The following is a 17,163-nucleotide window of genomic DNA, read 5'->3' as shown; positions in this document are numbered from 1 at the left end:
TTGACTTGTATTGATATAGATTGAAGTTGAAGGGGTTGGCGAATGTTGTATTATGCTCAAGAGCAAGAATTTAAGGTATTTGAGGCTAACTCTCTATGTTTGGGAAAATTAATGATTCTCCCTACACTACGTTTCTTTTACGACGTATCAATTGCCTCAAAAAAATATAGTTAAGCCTAGTTCCTTGAATAGTTGTAGAGCTTCTATTCTCTAGCTTCATAACTCGTTCATAACTTTCATTCTGAATGTTGTGAGCTCAGTGCGTATTCAATATAGACTTGGGTTTGATTCCCCCGAGTCTTAGTATATATTACTCAGTATGCCATAAACAGTTGAAGTTTCAGTGTTCATAATCAGTTCAAGAATACATGTCTCAGTCTAGTCCTATTCAGTATCCTAGTATTATGTAACTCAATGTGATTCAGTATTTCACTATCATATATTGCGGTATGATTCTCAGTTCCTGATTTTAAATCCCTGAATGTTGAACACTTGTATTTGGGCATGAGGCTGCAGTTTATGCTTTATGCATCTTTGGGCCTGAGGTCGTAGTTTATGCTTTATGCATCTTTGGGCCTAAGGCCGCAGTTTATGCTTTATGCATCTTTGGGCCTGAGGCCGCAGTTTATGCTTTATGCATTTTGGACCTGAGGTCACAGTTATGTATATATATACTTGGGCCCGAGGTCGTAGTTTGTGCACATATATATATTGGGCCTGAGGCCGTAGTTTAATATTCAGATAAATAGGTTGTTCATCATTCAGAATAGAGAGTATTCATATCCTTACTTCCTTTCAGTTCAATTATTAGTTATCGTTCAGTTATCAGTTATCATATCAGTTATCAGTTATCAGTTCAGTTATCAGTTATCAGTTCAGTTACCAGTTATCAGTTCAGTTATCAGTTATCAGTTCAGTTACCAGTTATCAGTCCAGTTATCATTTCATTTATCATTTATTAGTTATCATTTCAGTTTCAGTTTCAATAGTTATAATTTCAATTATCAATTATCAATTCTCAGATATCAGCTTAGTTTCAGTTTCAGCATTTATAATTCTTTCTTCCAGTTGCCTTACATACCAGTACAATTCAAATGTACTGACGTCCCTTTTTGCCTGGGGCCTGCATCTCACAATGCAGGTAATGATTTACAGGTCGACGACGTAGAGCGCTAGGATTCTCGTACTAGCTATTTGGTGATCCCCAGTTCTCTCGGGGCATTATCATTACTTTACAACCTTTCAGTATTTACAAATAGTCAGTGTTTTCAGTACTTCAATAGAGGCTTCATAGACTAGAGTAACAGTTAGACAGAGTCTCAGACTTTTCATATTAAGTTATGTTGGCTACAAATATGTTTCAGAATTATATTAGTATTTCCGCACTTTGATTATATCATCCAGACTTTCAGTATATCAGCATATGTTAGTTTATCTTCCGCATTTAGTATGTTATGATATCACATGTTGATTCAGCCAGCCAGTTGGTTCGCTCGGTCACATGTAGTTAGGCACCGAGTGTCGTGTTACGCCCAGGCCCAGGTTCGGGGCGTGACAAACCTTGGTATCAGATCAATAGGTTCAAGAGTCCTAGGGAGTCTATGAAGCGATGTCTAGTGGAGTTTCCTTTATATGTGTGTGTCGGCCACTCATATAAATGGTTAACTACCAAGACATCTAGGATTGTCTCATTTCTTTCTACTCTAGATCGTACCATGAAGCTTAGAGCAATAGCTAACCTTCTATTCCTATCGAATTCCAAACGTATTGGATGCCCAAGCGATGCGCAGGAGAAACCTAAGGTCCTAAAGAGGATAGTTGCCCATTGGGGTATAATTATGGAGTAAAGGTTGGTAAATATGAGACTTGAGAGGATGTTAAAAGTGGGATGCAATGGATAGTAGTACAGATTAGAGCATAACCTTATCAGAAAGTACAAAAACAGTTATCATGTCTTATAGTTATCAGTTTACCTCAGTTTTCAGTTATACAGTCTTTCAGTTAGCAAGTTTATGGTTATTCAGTACTCCAGTATTTAGTTATATGGTTACCAAATATCCATTTTCAGTGCATCAAAATTTCTGGTGACTTGTGAGTATACAGTGATGCATATGGGTTCTCAAAGAAAATGTAAGTAACAATGATTATAGCGAAAACTTCGCATGTTTTAGGGATTAAGACCCAAGACTCACCGGATGGTGCATAAAGTGATTTATCAGATGTGTGTGGTAGTGTATTTGTATGTCAAACCCTACAGTGTAGCAGGTTAAGAATTTGACCGCAAATGGCCTAGAATTGGTCATTATAGTTTTGGAAGAAAAAAAGGGGAAACTAAGGGGAAAATACCTAGGAGTCAGAAACGTTTGTTATTACCAAAGATGTGATTTCGTAAAACTCATGCAAATGACAAGAAGATATGATGTATGAAATGAGAACCAAGAGCAGCCAATATTGAATTTCAGGGAATAATTTTAAGTTGTTTAGAATTATTCGAATCAGAACTAGAAGTACCACGCTAGTAAGCTACTATAAGAAGCAGTTATTGACATAAGATAAAAGATATGGCAGTTCCCCCTTAGGTTATGTGACTAAGTGATTACTGCGGATGTTTATAGTATGATATGATTTTGTATTATATAGAAAGTTTGGGGTTAGATATTCTAATTTTGTTTAAGACAGATGAATTTCCCTAAGTGTGATCCATGAACATACTTCAAAAAAATGATAGTGTGTAGCAAAAGAATATGGTCAGATGATAAGGAAAGTTAGGAGTAAGCTTATGCTTCATTTTAGTTATCAAAGTAGGAGAAGAAAATATGATGCTAGCAGGTGGTTAGTAAAAGTATATTAAGTAAGTTTTGAGTAGATACAGTGAATTAGCAATTTCAGCTGAGCTAGTAGAGGTGAGATTTGATCCTTTTATCCAGGTTATCTCTAGTGAGTAGATGGCAGTTTGAAAATACCGAACGCATGTGTCAGAGCCCAAAGAGTTTAAGTTAAACCCGAGGTACAGTGGTAGTGGAAAAAAATCAGCTAGCAGTGAGAGAGCAAACTATAGAAGAATAGCCTTTAGGAATTATCGAAATGTGATTTCTCCAGGATTGACAGTATGGGCAAAGTTAAATCATTACGATTATGTAGGATAGTTATGAAGACATAAGCTTTCCGTTTATGTAAATAATTTAGTTTTTCCTAGTAAGAAAGATTTCTCAGAGGTAAGTTGGGAGATGAGTCGTCATTAACGTAAAGTGCAAAGAGTTGCAGAAGATAAAGAAAGTTGTTAGAATCCTGAAAAAAGGAAGGATCTGCAAGTATAAGACCTTTGGTCTAAGGGGTGATGTGAAATGTTTTTTGTAAGTCCAGTTAGTGATTTGAAACCCAAATAGTCAGCATGGAATATGAAAAAGAAAATTAGTTCGGTAATGAGGGAAAATTGTATAATTACCATAAAGATTATGTATAGCATGTGTAAGAAACACAAAGTGAGTCGAATGATCACCGAGTTTAGTTATTGATGATAAAGTGATCAAATAAAAGCTATAAAATCATGCCTATTTATGTGTTATGAGGGTAAAGCCATTGCACGAGACTCTAATTGTGGAGTACAAGTCAAAGACTTAGATCGCAATAATGCTATAAGTGTTTTCAGGAAGTGCTTAGAATGATAATCAAGTATGGGAGTGTAGCTCATGATTGAGACAGACAAGATAACTATGGTGAAATAAGTTCACCGCTTAGCCAAGCAAAGAGTTTGGCTTTCGTATTCTGAAGATGGTGGAATTATCGTCCAGAATAGAATTTGTTCTTCCTTAGTAGCCGAAGTGAAGAAGAAACGGTTTGATGATCCCTATGTGTTGCATTTGAAAGAGTAGATTCGCAAGTATAAAACGATGGCTTCTGAATAAGGGGGAGATGATGGTACTTTGAGGTATCAAGACAGATTGTGTGTTCCAGACATAGATGGACTTAAAGAGGAAAAATCATGTTAGAAGCCCATAATCCCAGATATTCTTTCCATCCAGGTTTCCCAAATATGCATCATGACCAAGGAGATTGATTGATGGAACGACATGAAAAGAAAAAGAAAAAAAAGAACATCGCAGACTTTGCGGCTAATTGTTCGAATTGTCAGCAAGTGAAAGTCGAGCAACAGAAAGTCTAGTGTTTCATCCCAGGATACATATACTTTTGAGTGGAGATGGTAAATATGGAAATTTATAATGGGATTATCTTGCTCATTTTAAAAGCATGATTTGATTGGATGATCGTAAATCGACTTACCAAGTTAGCACGCTTCTTGCCAGTAAAAACTACAAATTCAGTAGAAGATTATACTAAGTTGTACATTCAGGAAATCGTCTGATGTATGGGACTCCGTTGTCCGTCATTTCCGATTGTGGTGCTCAGTTTAAAATGAACTTTTAGAAGTGCTTTCAGAAAGGATTAGGCACAAGTTTTTCATCCTCAGAAAGATGGTCAGGCAGAGCACATTATTCAAACAATTGAGGATATGTCCTTGATGTTAAAGTAATTGGGATAATCACATACCTCTCATTGACCTTGCTAATAATAACACCTACCATTCTAGTATCAAGATAGCACTTTGAGAGACTCTGTATGGGCGAAGGTGTAGATCGCCAATTGGTTGGTTCAAAGTTGGTGAAGAGGAATTGTTGGGACCAAATTTAGTCTATCAAGCAATGGAGAAAGTTAAGTTGATTTAAGAGTGTTTGAAGAAAACTCAGAGCCGCCAAAAGTCCTATTCGAGCGTGCAACATAGAGACCTAGAGTTTCAAGTTGATGATTGGGTGTTTCTGAAAATTTTATTTATGAAAAACGTTATGAGATTTGGGAAGAAGGGGAAGCATAGTCTCTGCTATATTGGGCCATATAGATTCTTGCGAAGGATCGGTCAATTAGCTTATGAGTTGGAGTTGCTACCATAATTAGTGGTGGTACAACCAGCATTTCACGTGTCATGTTATAACATTCAAGTTTCCAGTACTCAGATACTCATGTCAGTTCAGTACTCAGATACTCATGTTAGTTCAGTACTCAGATATTCATGTCAGTTCAGTACTCAGATACTCATGTCAGCTCAATACTCAACTACTTATGTTAGTCCAATACTTAGACATTCATGCCAGCTTAGTACTTAGATTACTCAAATATTCGTGCTAGTTCAATATTTATATATCCATGTTAGTTTAGTATTCACGTATCCATGGCAGACCAATATTCAGTCAATGCAGTAGTCATTCAGTTCAGTATTGCAACAGTTCAGTAATCAGGTATTCATTCAGTTTAGTATACAAGTGTTAATGAAAGTTCATGTTTCCACCAAACCCGTTTAAGGTCCGGAGGTAGCAGAAGTTACAATCAGGACAATCATTCGAGGACAAATGATCCCAAGGGGGAGATAATGTAATACCCCGTACATTCAGACTAGGTGTGGATATGTTAAATAGGTATTAATTTGATATTTTAGACATATGAAGTCCTATTGGGATGATTATGGGTGAAAATAGTTATTTTAAAATCAAGATGGAAAGTGAGGTGCATAAGATTCGATAAAATTGACTAAGTTTGCAGAAGGTTCGTATTCCAGCAGGTTTTAGTGAAAATGAGTTAGTAATTTGGGAAAACTCAAAGCATGAAAGTTGTAGGCCTTTGAAATAGCTTTCCAACGATATATTATGGAGCCCGAACGGATCTCTTGGAAAAAGTTATGTGCGTTTTACAGTGTCCTTGACACGCCTCAAGCTAAACCTTTTATTCTCCATAATCAACTAATTTTTCCAACAACTTATGCTACATTCTATTCTCAAGCTAAATAATAGTACAACTTTACTTTTTGCTCTTATTTCTGTCCTTGAAAGTATCGCTCTCGGAGCCAAGCCTGCCATTCCCTTTGATTTAAATGCTAAGTCTTATTTTTAATTTAATTTATTTATCATTTTGGATCAAATCAGTTCGCTTGTTTATAAATCACGTAACAAATTCAACTGTACTATTTTACGGATAAACAAATAGATCTTATAAAGTTCTTGGGTTTGGGCTATGAAAATAAAAAAAATCTTGATAGTAAGAGCTTCACCCTTAAAGGTTCTTACACGGTATGAATTTGAATTAATCGACTTAGTTGATTAATTTTATATATATATATATATAAATTGTCTCGTCGCGTAGATCAAGCGGCTAACTTTTTAAAGTTGAAGAATTAAAATTAATGAAAAAAAGTTGGTTTATGTTGGAAGTTGTCTAGGAGTATTCTAATTTAAGGGCAGAACTAATAATCAATTACACCTCCCAAATGATTATAAAATATAAATTTGACTTGAAGAAGTAAAAAACAAGAGTTACTTTAGTGATAATTGAAACACCAAGTGGTAGTTTAATTTGGTAAAGGGCACAAGAGACACGTTCTCATTATGTACAGTAGAAGAGGATTTACTTTTGACTTTGAGTTGTTCGGACATCTCCTAGTTCGAACATGGATCCGAACCGCGTTACTCTGTTTCTAAAAAACGGTGAATTCTATGCAAATTCAACTCTAATATGAATCCTTTCCCCCATCTCAAGAATTAATTAATGTATTTGAGGAATATATACTTACAGCAATAAATAAAATTTTATACTCCTACTATCGCTGACAATTACTTATGGAGCAATAAATTAGAAAAATAATACTCCCACCGGTCCAAATTAAATTATTTTTTTGATTTTTTTATATGTATTAAGGAATTCATCTTTTAGCATTAATTAACAATGAAATTCATATTAATCTTAATTTGCTCATTGAAAATATAAAAAACTATTCGTAAGCTCTTTATTTCAAGGGCAAACTTGGAAAGAAGAAGTTAATTCTTTTTTTATATCTGAAAAAATTAAATATTGTGAAATACAAAAAAAAAATGCCAAAAATTAGTTAAAATGGACCAGAGGGAGTAAGTAACATGCTGCGGCCGATTAAAATAGCGACGTAAAATTCTTCCACAGTATGTAAATTAAATAAAAAAAAAGAAGAGAAAATTCGAACTAACAACAAAAGCAGGCAGTCAATCAACTTCTACATCTCCATCTTTTTCCTTGAGGTATTCAAGTACGTAATATAAATGCTACGTAAAAGAATTCTTTTTCTTTTTTGATTTTTCTTTAAGAAAAGTACATAAAAATTAATCACTTACACATGTATTTTATTTAAACCAAATAGTTGTTAACTAAAGTTAAATTACATATCACTTAGTTGAGATTAATTACGAAAAATGTTTTTCTTAGAAAAAATCTCCTAGCAAGCTAACGTGCGCCGCTAGATGCAATTAATATCCAGACCACCCTCTCTGTGGCCCTTAAGCAGCACAGCCGTCACGCTCACGCATACGAAACACAACGAATATTAATCAGCAGCCCACACTCTTCGTCCCCATTCTCCACGGCGCATTTTAACACCCAGCCGGCCAGCCCTCATATTACATACATAGCATTTAATAAAACCAAAAAAAAACATTATAATTATTACTTTAGTGTAATATAAAAAGCACAGAAGTATTCGGTTTCGTTCATGAGCTCCCCCCCCCCCCCAACCCAACCCCACCCAAACCAAAACACCCTCGATTTCGACTCCCAAACCCAAATACACAACAACGCAGTTATATACACAGCAACAAGAGATCATCTAATCCACGTTCCCTTTACCCCAAATCAAATCTCAGATTCAACTGGTCTGTTGTTGTTAAATCAGTTTCTGTTGTTTGTCGCAAAGCTGACTTTGGGTGTGATAATTGTGACGTTCTTTATTTGTGGGTTGAATGCAGATAAATAGCGAGGAATGAACGTAAATTCCATGTGTTACGGTGGCGTTTCTAGCATGCACCGCTTGAGTACGTGTATTTGAGAGATAAAATTAAGGGTCTAAATTATAAACTCGAAACTGTTTATTGAGAGTGGGGAGCTAGCTGATATACTGAGAAATACAGATATAAATGTCGAATCAAGTGGTGAATGTGAGAAGGGATAGGATTGGGGCATGCATGACATGCCCTCTTTGTCATAAGCTCTTCAGAGATGCAACTACTATTTCCGAATGTCTTCATACGTGTGAGTCCCCTTTTAATTTTCTCTCTTTATATATACTGCTGCTGCTCAATGTGAGCTGTTTGAATTTTGAATTGCTTTCCGTTTTCTGATTACTGTTTCAGTCATTTTTACGATCTGGGTTTACTTTTTTGGAATTGCGTACAACTCTTTGCCTGCTAAATGGGAACGAACTATCTGTTTGATCGATCCCATTTCAGTATATCACATGTTATTTCCTCTGTGCTAATAATTATCTACGAGAAATTGGTGATTTTTTTTAGATGTTTTCGTTTCAGCTATATTTGCTTATTTTTGTGTCTAGGGAGATACATGTTTTGAGCTGATCAGGACAGTTCGTAGTGTCTAATTGAAGCTTCAACAGTATGCTCTTGACTGACTTGATTTATTTGTATCGTACAATATATATTTTCCTTTTCTGCTACTTTAGATAATGTGATCTCAGTTACAAATTGGAGTCCTGGAGAGGTGTTAATTTAAGTTATTGCTAAATTGCTGTCTTTTGCTCGCAAGAGACCGTGATGTTTCTTTATTCATGTAAGCATTTCTAGAAAGTTAATTTTCTGTACAAGAGATTACGATATTGCATTCATGTATATGGTGTGAAACATAATGAGTTGAACTTAGCTTACTTTCTTTTTTTTCCCTTTACATAAAAATGTTGTCTCTCTGCATTTTGGTTTGAGTATTATTGAAACTAGCAATTGTTTTTTTTTTGCAAAAAAGATGACTACTGTTTTGAGACTGTTCCTTCTGGAACTTCACTCAGTTTGCAGGAAATGCATCTACAAGAAGTTGTCTGATGAAGAAACGGAATGCTGTCCGATTTGCAATATCGACTTAGGCTGTGTTCCTTTAGAGAAATTGAGGTCATATTATCTTCTAGCTCTTATTCTTTTCCCTTTCTCTTTTCTTAAATGCAAAGAGTGTGCTTAAGTACTCAGTGGACGTATTCGTGCAGAAAGTTTTAGCTTTAGATATTTTTCAGAAACTTTTTTTCCGCCGCCTGGAAGTTCTACTAGAACATTCCATCTATATTGACTAACTTAATTTTCTATGCCTACCAAACATAACATCATGAAGTGTGTGCCATGTTCACTTAGAGAGTTCGACTAAAAGATTCCATCTATATTGATTAACGTAATTTTCTACACCTACCAAACTTAACATCATTAAGCCTGTACCATGTTCACCGCTTCTTTGGAGTTTGGTATGCAGCTATAAAGTACAGGTTTTTTTCGTGGGAAAGAAATTAGGTGAAAACTGCAGCTATGTGATTTCAGTATGGTTATTTATGCCTGGATATATGTGTGGTCTTCACACTTATTGCTGGCTCAAGATTATTCTATGTTTAATTAGAGAGCAATATGACATGCTCATCAAAGTTGGGAATTTCTTTCCTCTACCACATTCACCTTTCTTCTTTATGAAGTCCATCTTTAAAGAAACAGGCATGCTAAATTTTTGTTGACATTTTGAGTTTCCTGGACGTAGATGGATTAGGATTTCTCTAAAAATACTGAGCACAGATCATAGTGCTCTAGGGGGTAGCTTTCCTCTTATGTGTCACTACAATGACTAGAGACTCGGAAACAGCATGTTTAATCATTCAATCAATTATGTGTCCATCCGAAATTAACTGGGATCTGTAGTGAATCCTCTATATCTGTTCAAATCTATTCAATCTAGTTTACTCCAATACTAAATAATCTGTCTAATAATGCAAATAAGGAGTTCTGTAAAACTATAAGCTCTCTAAATTTGATACTTGTCTCCACACTGACATGCAGATCTCTTATCACATTAAAAAGACTTTTGGTGGACAAAGGACATAATGTTAGTGTAACAACAGCGAAGCCTGAATCCCAACTAGTTTTATCGTCTATATGGATCCTTTGCTTCACTATTTTTGCACTTATTAAATCCACATTTATCACGAAAGTTATTTGGTCTTTGAAACAAATCCCTCCATACGGGTTTAGGTTTGCCTCTCTTCTCCTTTTAGTACCTTACGAACTAATGTATTTGGAGATCTGCTTAGCGACATGGTTAAACCATCTCAGGTGGACAACTCTCATTTTTTCCTCTGTGTGCTACTTGTTGCACCCTTTGTCAGATCTGATTTTTTCTCTTGTGGATATGTTAGGTCTTTAAGGCCACATATTCAACCCTTAAAACAATGTTGATCCCACAACAACAATATTTGCCTTTTACCAAGTTACGGGTTTGGATCAGTATTTACAATTAATTCCTGATACAATTTGGAGGTTCTGTGAAGAAAGACCAATAAGGTAACAAGAAGAGATTGATTCTGGGAATATAAGGAGGAAAACTTGGCAGCAGAAAACATCAGCCGACTTCTATATCATCCAATAAAATTGGAATCTGTAGCTGCTGGGTTAAAAGTTCACTTTTGATTATCTGAGAAACTTCTGAAGTAGTAAAGGAGAGGCATCACACAACAGATGGGAGTGTAGAGAGCAAACTATAATATGTGGACAACACATGATGACATGTCTCATTAAAAAAATGAGTCTCTGTGTGTGTGTATGTGTGTTTGTGTGTGTATGATGATAGGTAAAATTTATTACTTAAGCACCCATAGCTCATCAAGTTTCACCAGTTACGTTAGGCTACAACTCAGTTAATCTTCATTTTCTGTCACGATTTTGTTCTGCTTTTTCATGCATGTAGCTGCATCTTATGCATGTTATATTTTCTTCTACGGTTGGGTGGAAGACAAAATTTTCCCTGAGAATGTTATTTGCTTTTTTAATTATTTTACAACAGGCCAGATCACAATCTGCAAGATGTGAGAGCAAAGGTATTCCCTTATAAGAGGCGAAAGGTGGACGCACCTGAAATTATGCCTTCAGTTGCATTGCCAGTAAGGAGAAAGGAGAGATCGCTCTCGTCACTTGTGGTCAGCACTCCAAGAGTATCTACACAAACTGGAATGACAGGAAGAAGATCAAAATCGGTGGCAAGAAAAACATTACGGGGTTCCACCTTTTCAATTGAGAAACCTGTCAAGAAAGAAGAAGGTTCTGGAGAAGATCAACTGGATAGCTCTAGCTCACCTGAGACTTTGAACAAGTTCACTCAGAACATAAGGCTGGTAAGTCATGTTCTTCAGATGTTAGGTGCTATGCCTCAATTTGGACTTCGTTGAGGCCTTGTCGTTGGTCAATGTTATGCAAAGACCCGCAGTATTATTGTCACAGTCAATCATGTCAATTTTTTTGCAGAATTCTTCCAGTGGTGAGCCTTCTGACCACCCTACACCTGATAAAGAAATTGCAAACGGCAGTAAACAGTGGGAAGGCAAAGTTGATTTGTGGAAACCTTTAAATTGTTTGGTAGAAGCAGCAAACAGGAGCAAATCATCGAGGTTTTCCTCACAGGGTTCTACCGCTAAGTCAGAAGGTGTGCAGTCCCATGACCGTGAGGGTCATGTCCGTAAAACTAAAGTCAAAGAACATGGGCACAAATTGAAGATCAAGGATGATAATAATGATGATCCTGGTCCTCAAGAATTTGATAAACCTAAGAAATCACGTAGAATTCGCCAAAAGAAGGCATCAGCTTTTGGAGAGTTTAATATTTCACCGCAAACTGTGCTGGATGCAACCAGTGCCAGATGTGAAAGAAGAATCTATCCAATATGGTTCTCATTAGTGGCCTCTGAAGACCAGTGAGAATCTGCTTTTATCTTATAGAATTTTTCTGTTTTACTTTTGCTGAGACGAGTGAATTTCCAATGTTTTTAATTCTCCAAATTATTTGTGTCAGGGAGGGAGATACACCCTTGCCACAGATTTCTGGGAGTTACTTGAGAATAAAGTAAGTGCGTTTTATTCCTTGAAACAAACTTCTGATGATGATGCTCTTAATATGCCTGATTATGCTCTTAGAATTCACAAAGGTTGTACCAAGAACATTTTAGCTGCATGAATTTCCGTCTTACCAAATTTGATAAGCTTTTCCTACCCAACCTGAGGTACGAAGGTGATATATCATTTCTTTCCAGCACTGCACAATTCTGCAACTTGTCTACTGCGGTGGCTATGGAGAAGTCATAGTCACATTGCATAAAGATAAATAATACTCCCTCCGTTCCAGTTTATGTGAACCTATTTCTTTTGTGGTCCGTTCCAAAAAGAATGACCCCTTTCTAAATTTGGTAACAATTTAGCTTAAACTTACGATTCTACTCTTAAAGAGAAGCCTTTATAACCACACAAATACTCTGGACCCCTTTTTGACTTGTTTAGGACCACAAATTCCAAAAGTCTTCATTTTTTCTTAAACTCCGTGCCAGTCAAACAGGTTCACATAAATTGGAACGGAGGGAGTAGAAGCTAATTATGCTAACTACTTAATGTTGCGTCAGGAGCACTGAAACTGACCTTTATAATAGAATATGCTCTAAATCTGAGTACATTCATTGTGCTGTGTTAACAAGCTGGGCAGTTGATTTAAATTACCTTTATTTTGAGCATTTAATCACATCTGGTCAGTATACTCTCACATCATTTAGGGGGTAATTGTTTATAGACCAGCAATGGCCGAAAGTAATAATCTAAATTGAACGTGCTGATTTGACTTTGAAATCGTACTAATTCTCTGTTCTAACATAAAATGTTAGTATAACGGGTTCCTATAATCAGATCGATCGCTATCCAGTTCTCCCTGAATTAGCTTGTGGAATTTACTTAAAAGTAGTCCAAAAAAGTAAAAACTTTATCTTAGATGTAGATTCCTCTACATCCTGAATGCTGTATCCACCTGTGACCTGTCAACCACTGTGCAATTCATTCAAGTGTGGTATTCATGCGGTTTCTGTATCAAATTGAATGTTAGGCCATGTGAAACTTCTACTTGCGAAATGAAACTACAACTTATTAATTCAGGTTCATGGTGCTATATTTACACTTTCCAACTACTGAAAAAACGAAAGGTACTCTACACTCTCCAACCATAATAAACCATGGTTAATCTATCACCTCATTTCTACACCCACTTTTTGTAAAAGAACCATAAGTTTTTATTACTGTGAATCTGTGCTGTTCTTAGCTTCGAAAATCGGTGGATAATGACCTGTCCCTCTATACTTCTCCACTTAAATGCCAAACTTGGTTAATAAGAGGATTCAAACTCTTGACATGCGTCTGCACTGCTGGACTATATTTTCCATTGAACAAAAGCCCTAGGGGATAAAAGAACCATATTTGTATTCTAACTTAGTATTAGTAGATATACCAAGTCAATATATATGTACAAGATGCCTCTCGATATTCAATTTTAAATGGAGATATTTAATGGTTTGAGCCATGAAAACAACCTCTTGCAGAAATGCAAGGTAAGGCTGCATACGATAGACCCTTGTGGTCCGGTCCTTTTCTGGACCCCGCGCGTAGCGGGAGCTTAGTGCACAGGGCTGCCCTTTTTAGATTTAATGGTGATTTCCAAAAGCACCGAGGAAACTGGTCTTCTTTGTCATCTTATTTCAAAAACTATAAAGTAAAACCAATATAAAAAAATAAAAAGTAAAAACAATATATGCCACAGCTTTCACATCTCTTTTCTGCTTGTGCTTCTGGTCAATGTTTTTCTATGTTGTTGATGCCTTTTGGTTTGGTTTTTTATGTTGTTGATTCTTTTTTTCTAGTTTTTCTTTTTCATTTAACTTCTTTTTGTTTTTACAAGGTGTTGTTATCTTTCTAGAACTGTTTGATGTCCTTTTCTGGGTGGATTACTTAGTTGTTTTTTTCATTTTTTTTCTTTTTGATGAAAGATGATTTTCGGGTATCGCAAATTCAGTCTAAGGAAAGTTCTGTCGAGCCAGTTCTGTAGGTTCTCTTTAGCTCCGCGTATCAATCTATGTTTGTTTGTTGGACGCTTTCCTGCACACTTCTTTTCCGTTATTCAACAGTTGCTACACTCAGATATGGGTGTATAACTAGCCCTTCTTTTGAAATTGGAGAGAACCAGCTGGTTAAACTCAGTTGGGTATGCTATTTGGGACCATAATCTTATCCTAGGAAACCCGTGTGGGCAGAGAGCATCCGGACTTGACATGCAGTAACATGACCCTTGCGCTTTGATGACTGAATACAATCTTGAGTGTAAAGAATTTCTTACTACAAAGTTACCTATGTTTTTCTATATCAAATGGGCTCTAACCACACCTTTGTGAAGGAGACCAACTGGCTTCAATGAGGCATTTACCTATGGAGCAACCCGAAGGGTGACCCGGGGCATTAATTTAAGAAAATTACTTAGTGGATTCTCACCAAGTCTTTTGCATTTGGTCTTGGAATAGTGTTAGATGCTCTAAACAATTGGAGTAAGCCAGTGATTGGTCTTTTATCTATTTTAGTCAACTGGATGGGTGAGTCCGATACCTACCTTCCAAGATGGTTATGATGTGAACGTCAGTTATAATTTGGATTTCCTAACTGTGGAGGAAGCCAGTTCTGGAGCATAGCTAATAGATGCTGAAGATAAGAATTAAGGTACTGGATGGGTTACTAGGACAAAACTGCTGGAGGATTAATTCTCCCCTTTCAGGATAGGATTTTCTTTTACAGGCCAGTATTTCTTAGGGATTGCAACTACTTATGAGAGACCTGTCTTGCAAAGTTGCTGTAAACTATAAGCCAGCTACTTGCTTCATGGTGATAACCTGCGCCACCTTGGGTAGTATAATAAAATGGATGTTCATGCCTAGTTAAGTGCCTTTATGTTCCTTGTCTTCTCTTGATTTTAAGATAGCTCCTCTTCTCTTGATTTTAAGATAGCTCCTTACGTATTGCCTCTCTCTATGAACTCTCTCTCTCTCATATAGTTGCTAACTCAGTCTCTTGCTGGATCTTATGTGGTGTTCACAGTTATTTGACCAATCAGGTGAATGATGAAAACATTGGCTTATAATACAGTCCCCCTTGTACCACTTTCTTCTGGTATTAGAAGTACCATTGGTAAACCAATCTGATTCCTCCAAGCCGTTGAATGGCTTCTGTAGAGAGCAATATTCTTGCATAGCTCCTTTTGATATGTATTCTCCTTTTATAGGGATATATCCCCTTTTGTGGCATTAATATCTTAGGTGATTATACTAATTTTTTAAGAAGTACAACAATAGTGTACTATAGAGTGTCTATTTGTTAAACTCATTTGTTTCTACTTTTTTCTTAGAAGGCTAGAAGTAGCAATAGTTGTGATCTAGCATTACTGCATTCATAATTTCTTGTTTTCCATCTTCTTGCCTATTTCCCAGCTACACTACCACAGTTGCTTTTTAATCTACGCCCCTCAAGCCTCAGAATTCTCTGGTTTCTTCCACGTCAGTGCTGCAATTTGATATGCTGACGGTTCATAAGAAGGCTAAATGGAAAAAGAGTAGTTTTTGGGAAGATTTGAAAAAGGTAAAATGGCAATGCAGAAAAAGAGGTCTGCTCTGGAAGTTGCTGAAAAGATAATCTGATAATGATGGGCCTGATGGCACCTAAATTCGCATGTAATCTGACTTACAAAGTAGTTTTGGATGTATAACTAGCAAGGATCTGCAAAGGCTTGGATAATGGAGGCATGACGAAAAATAATGAAGGCGACTTAAGATAATCATTGGGGATGGATAAGCCATAGCTGTCAGCAGTGGAAGACACGTAGAAAGAGAAGCTCATGTTGGGAAACTTTCTGTGCACCAAAATTAAGATTGAGTAGTCCATTTGTAGTAGGAAGGGACCAATATTTATAATATTTTATGACATGAATTCTTCCAAATTTTCCTCATAATTTTTCTCATATCTTCCGCTGTTGCAGAGACGGTAACATTCCAGTTTCTTTCATCCAAAAATACCTGGTGAGGAAGTTGGATCTTAAGAGCGAAGACGAGGTAATTGGCTTGATTTTAGTTATTTATAAATCAATGAACAACACGTGCATTTATTCACATTATACATCTTCCTTGGTGATGTTCAATTGAGGTTAGTGGGGAACATGATTTTCTATAATATTAATTGCCATTGGGTGCAATGTTCATTCGGTCTGGTTTTGAACGGGTTGAACTCAACTTTGGGTCAGGTAAGTGTCTACATTACGTGAGTGCAATATGAGGAATTATAATGTGTAATGCTCAATGTTAACTGTAATATGTTCCTTTCTGGTTACCAAGAAGATGACCCGTAAGTGACAAGTATGGTTGCCCCTAAGTGTGACAGAGAGGGAGTTCTTGCAATAAACTTGACTGAAGAAAACATACATGATTTAATTGTTTTACTTTTTGTTGTGCTGACTCGAGTTTATTTGTAGGTTGAGATTAGATGTATGGGACAATCAATAGCCCCCAGTTTACCACTTAACAGTTTGGTTGATATGTGGCTTCAAACTACTACATCCGAAAGAATACCAGCAATTATTGGTTCATCAGCAAAGGACTTTGTGATGGTGTTGGCTTATGCTCGAAAGATTCCAGTCGTTCCAGCTTCTTGAGTTATTATCACTGCATTCATGTACTTGATAAACTATGTTAGTGCTATTGTTATGTTGAAGTAGCAGGCGGAATTGCTAGGCCCCTGTGCCTCGAGTGGCATACGGTAAGATTGTAGACTTGTAAGTTGTATTTAATTGGTGCAACTAGAATTGGTGCAGATCGGCGGGAATCAAGCAACAGGGTAAGAAAAAAGATGAGATTTCACATAGGACCCTGAACGAGTTCGACTATTCGTGCTCTAACTGAGAAGATACCATGCTCTCATGTTCACTATTTTTCTGCAATGTGTTGTATGCTTGTACACTACCTTGTAGTTATACTGCATGAATTTTGATAATGTTTTTTCATTATGTCTTTCAAACCTCCAGCCATCATAATACACAATTATTTATTTTTCAAAGATACTAGTATTTCATCATCAGCCTCCAGAATGATGAATTACATTGTTGTATTCTGATTGCCATTCTGAGATTAGAATTCATGTACATATTTAATCTGCTGCTATTCTGGAGATGTTTGCACCTGTGTTTTAAAAGGTGTGGGCACAAGGTGCGGCGTTTTACATATGCCTC

General features: G+C 36.5%; 1 protein-coding gene across 5 annotated transcripts; it reads left to right on the top strand.

Moving 5' to 3' along the window:
- Positions 1-7,432: 7,432 nt before the first annotated feature.
- Positions 7,433-16,990, top strand: LOC107814089 (E3 ubiquitin protein ligase DRIP2-like). 5 transcript variants are annotated; one of them, XM_016639418.2, is made up of 8 exons: positions 7,433-7,721; positions 7,815-8,097; positions 8,864-8,963; positions 10,885-11,212; positions 11,343-11,788; positions 11,887-11,937; positions 15,922-15,994; positions 16,411-16,990. In XM_016639418.2, the coding sequence occupies exons 2-8, from the start codon at positions 7,983-7,985 to the stop codon at positions 16,588-16,590; spliced, it is 1,293 nt and encodes a 430-aa protein (XP_016494904.1). In that variant the 5' UTR covers positions 7,433-7,721; positions 7,815-7,982; the 3' UTR covers positions 16,591-16,990. The 5 variants fall into 5 exon arrangements, with proteins under 5 accessions (XP_016494904.1, XP_075100206.1, XP_016494903.1 ...); XM_075244105.1 differs by lacking the exons at positions 15,922-15,994; positions 16,411-16,990 and adding an exon at positions 15,377-15,782; XM_016639417.2 differs by having other exon boundaries at positions 7,518-8,097.
- The last annotated feature ends 173 nt before the right edge of the window (positions 16,991-17,163 follow it).

Source organism: Nicotiana tabacum, chromosome 22 (assembly GCF_000715075.1).
Source record: "Nicotiana tabacum cultivar K326 chromosome 22, ASM71507v2, whole genome shotgun sequence".
NCBI lineage: Eukaryota > Viridiplantae > Streptophyta > Magnoliopsida > Solanales > Solanaceae > Nicotiana > Nicotiana tabacum.
Note: the sequence above shows the minus strand (reverse complement) of the source record. Positions and strands in the feature narration are given on the sequence as shown.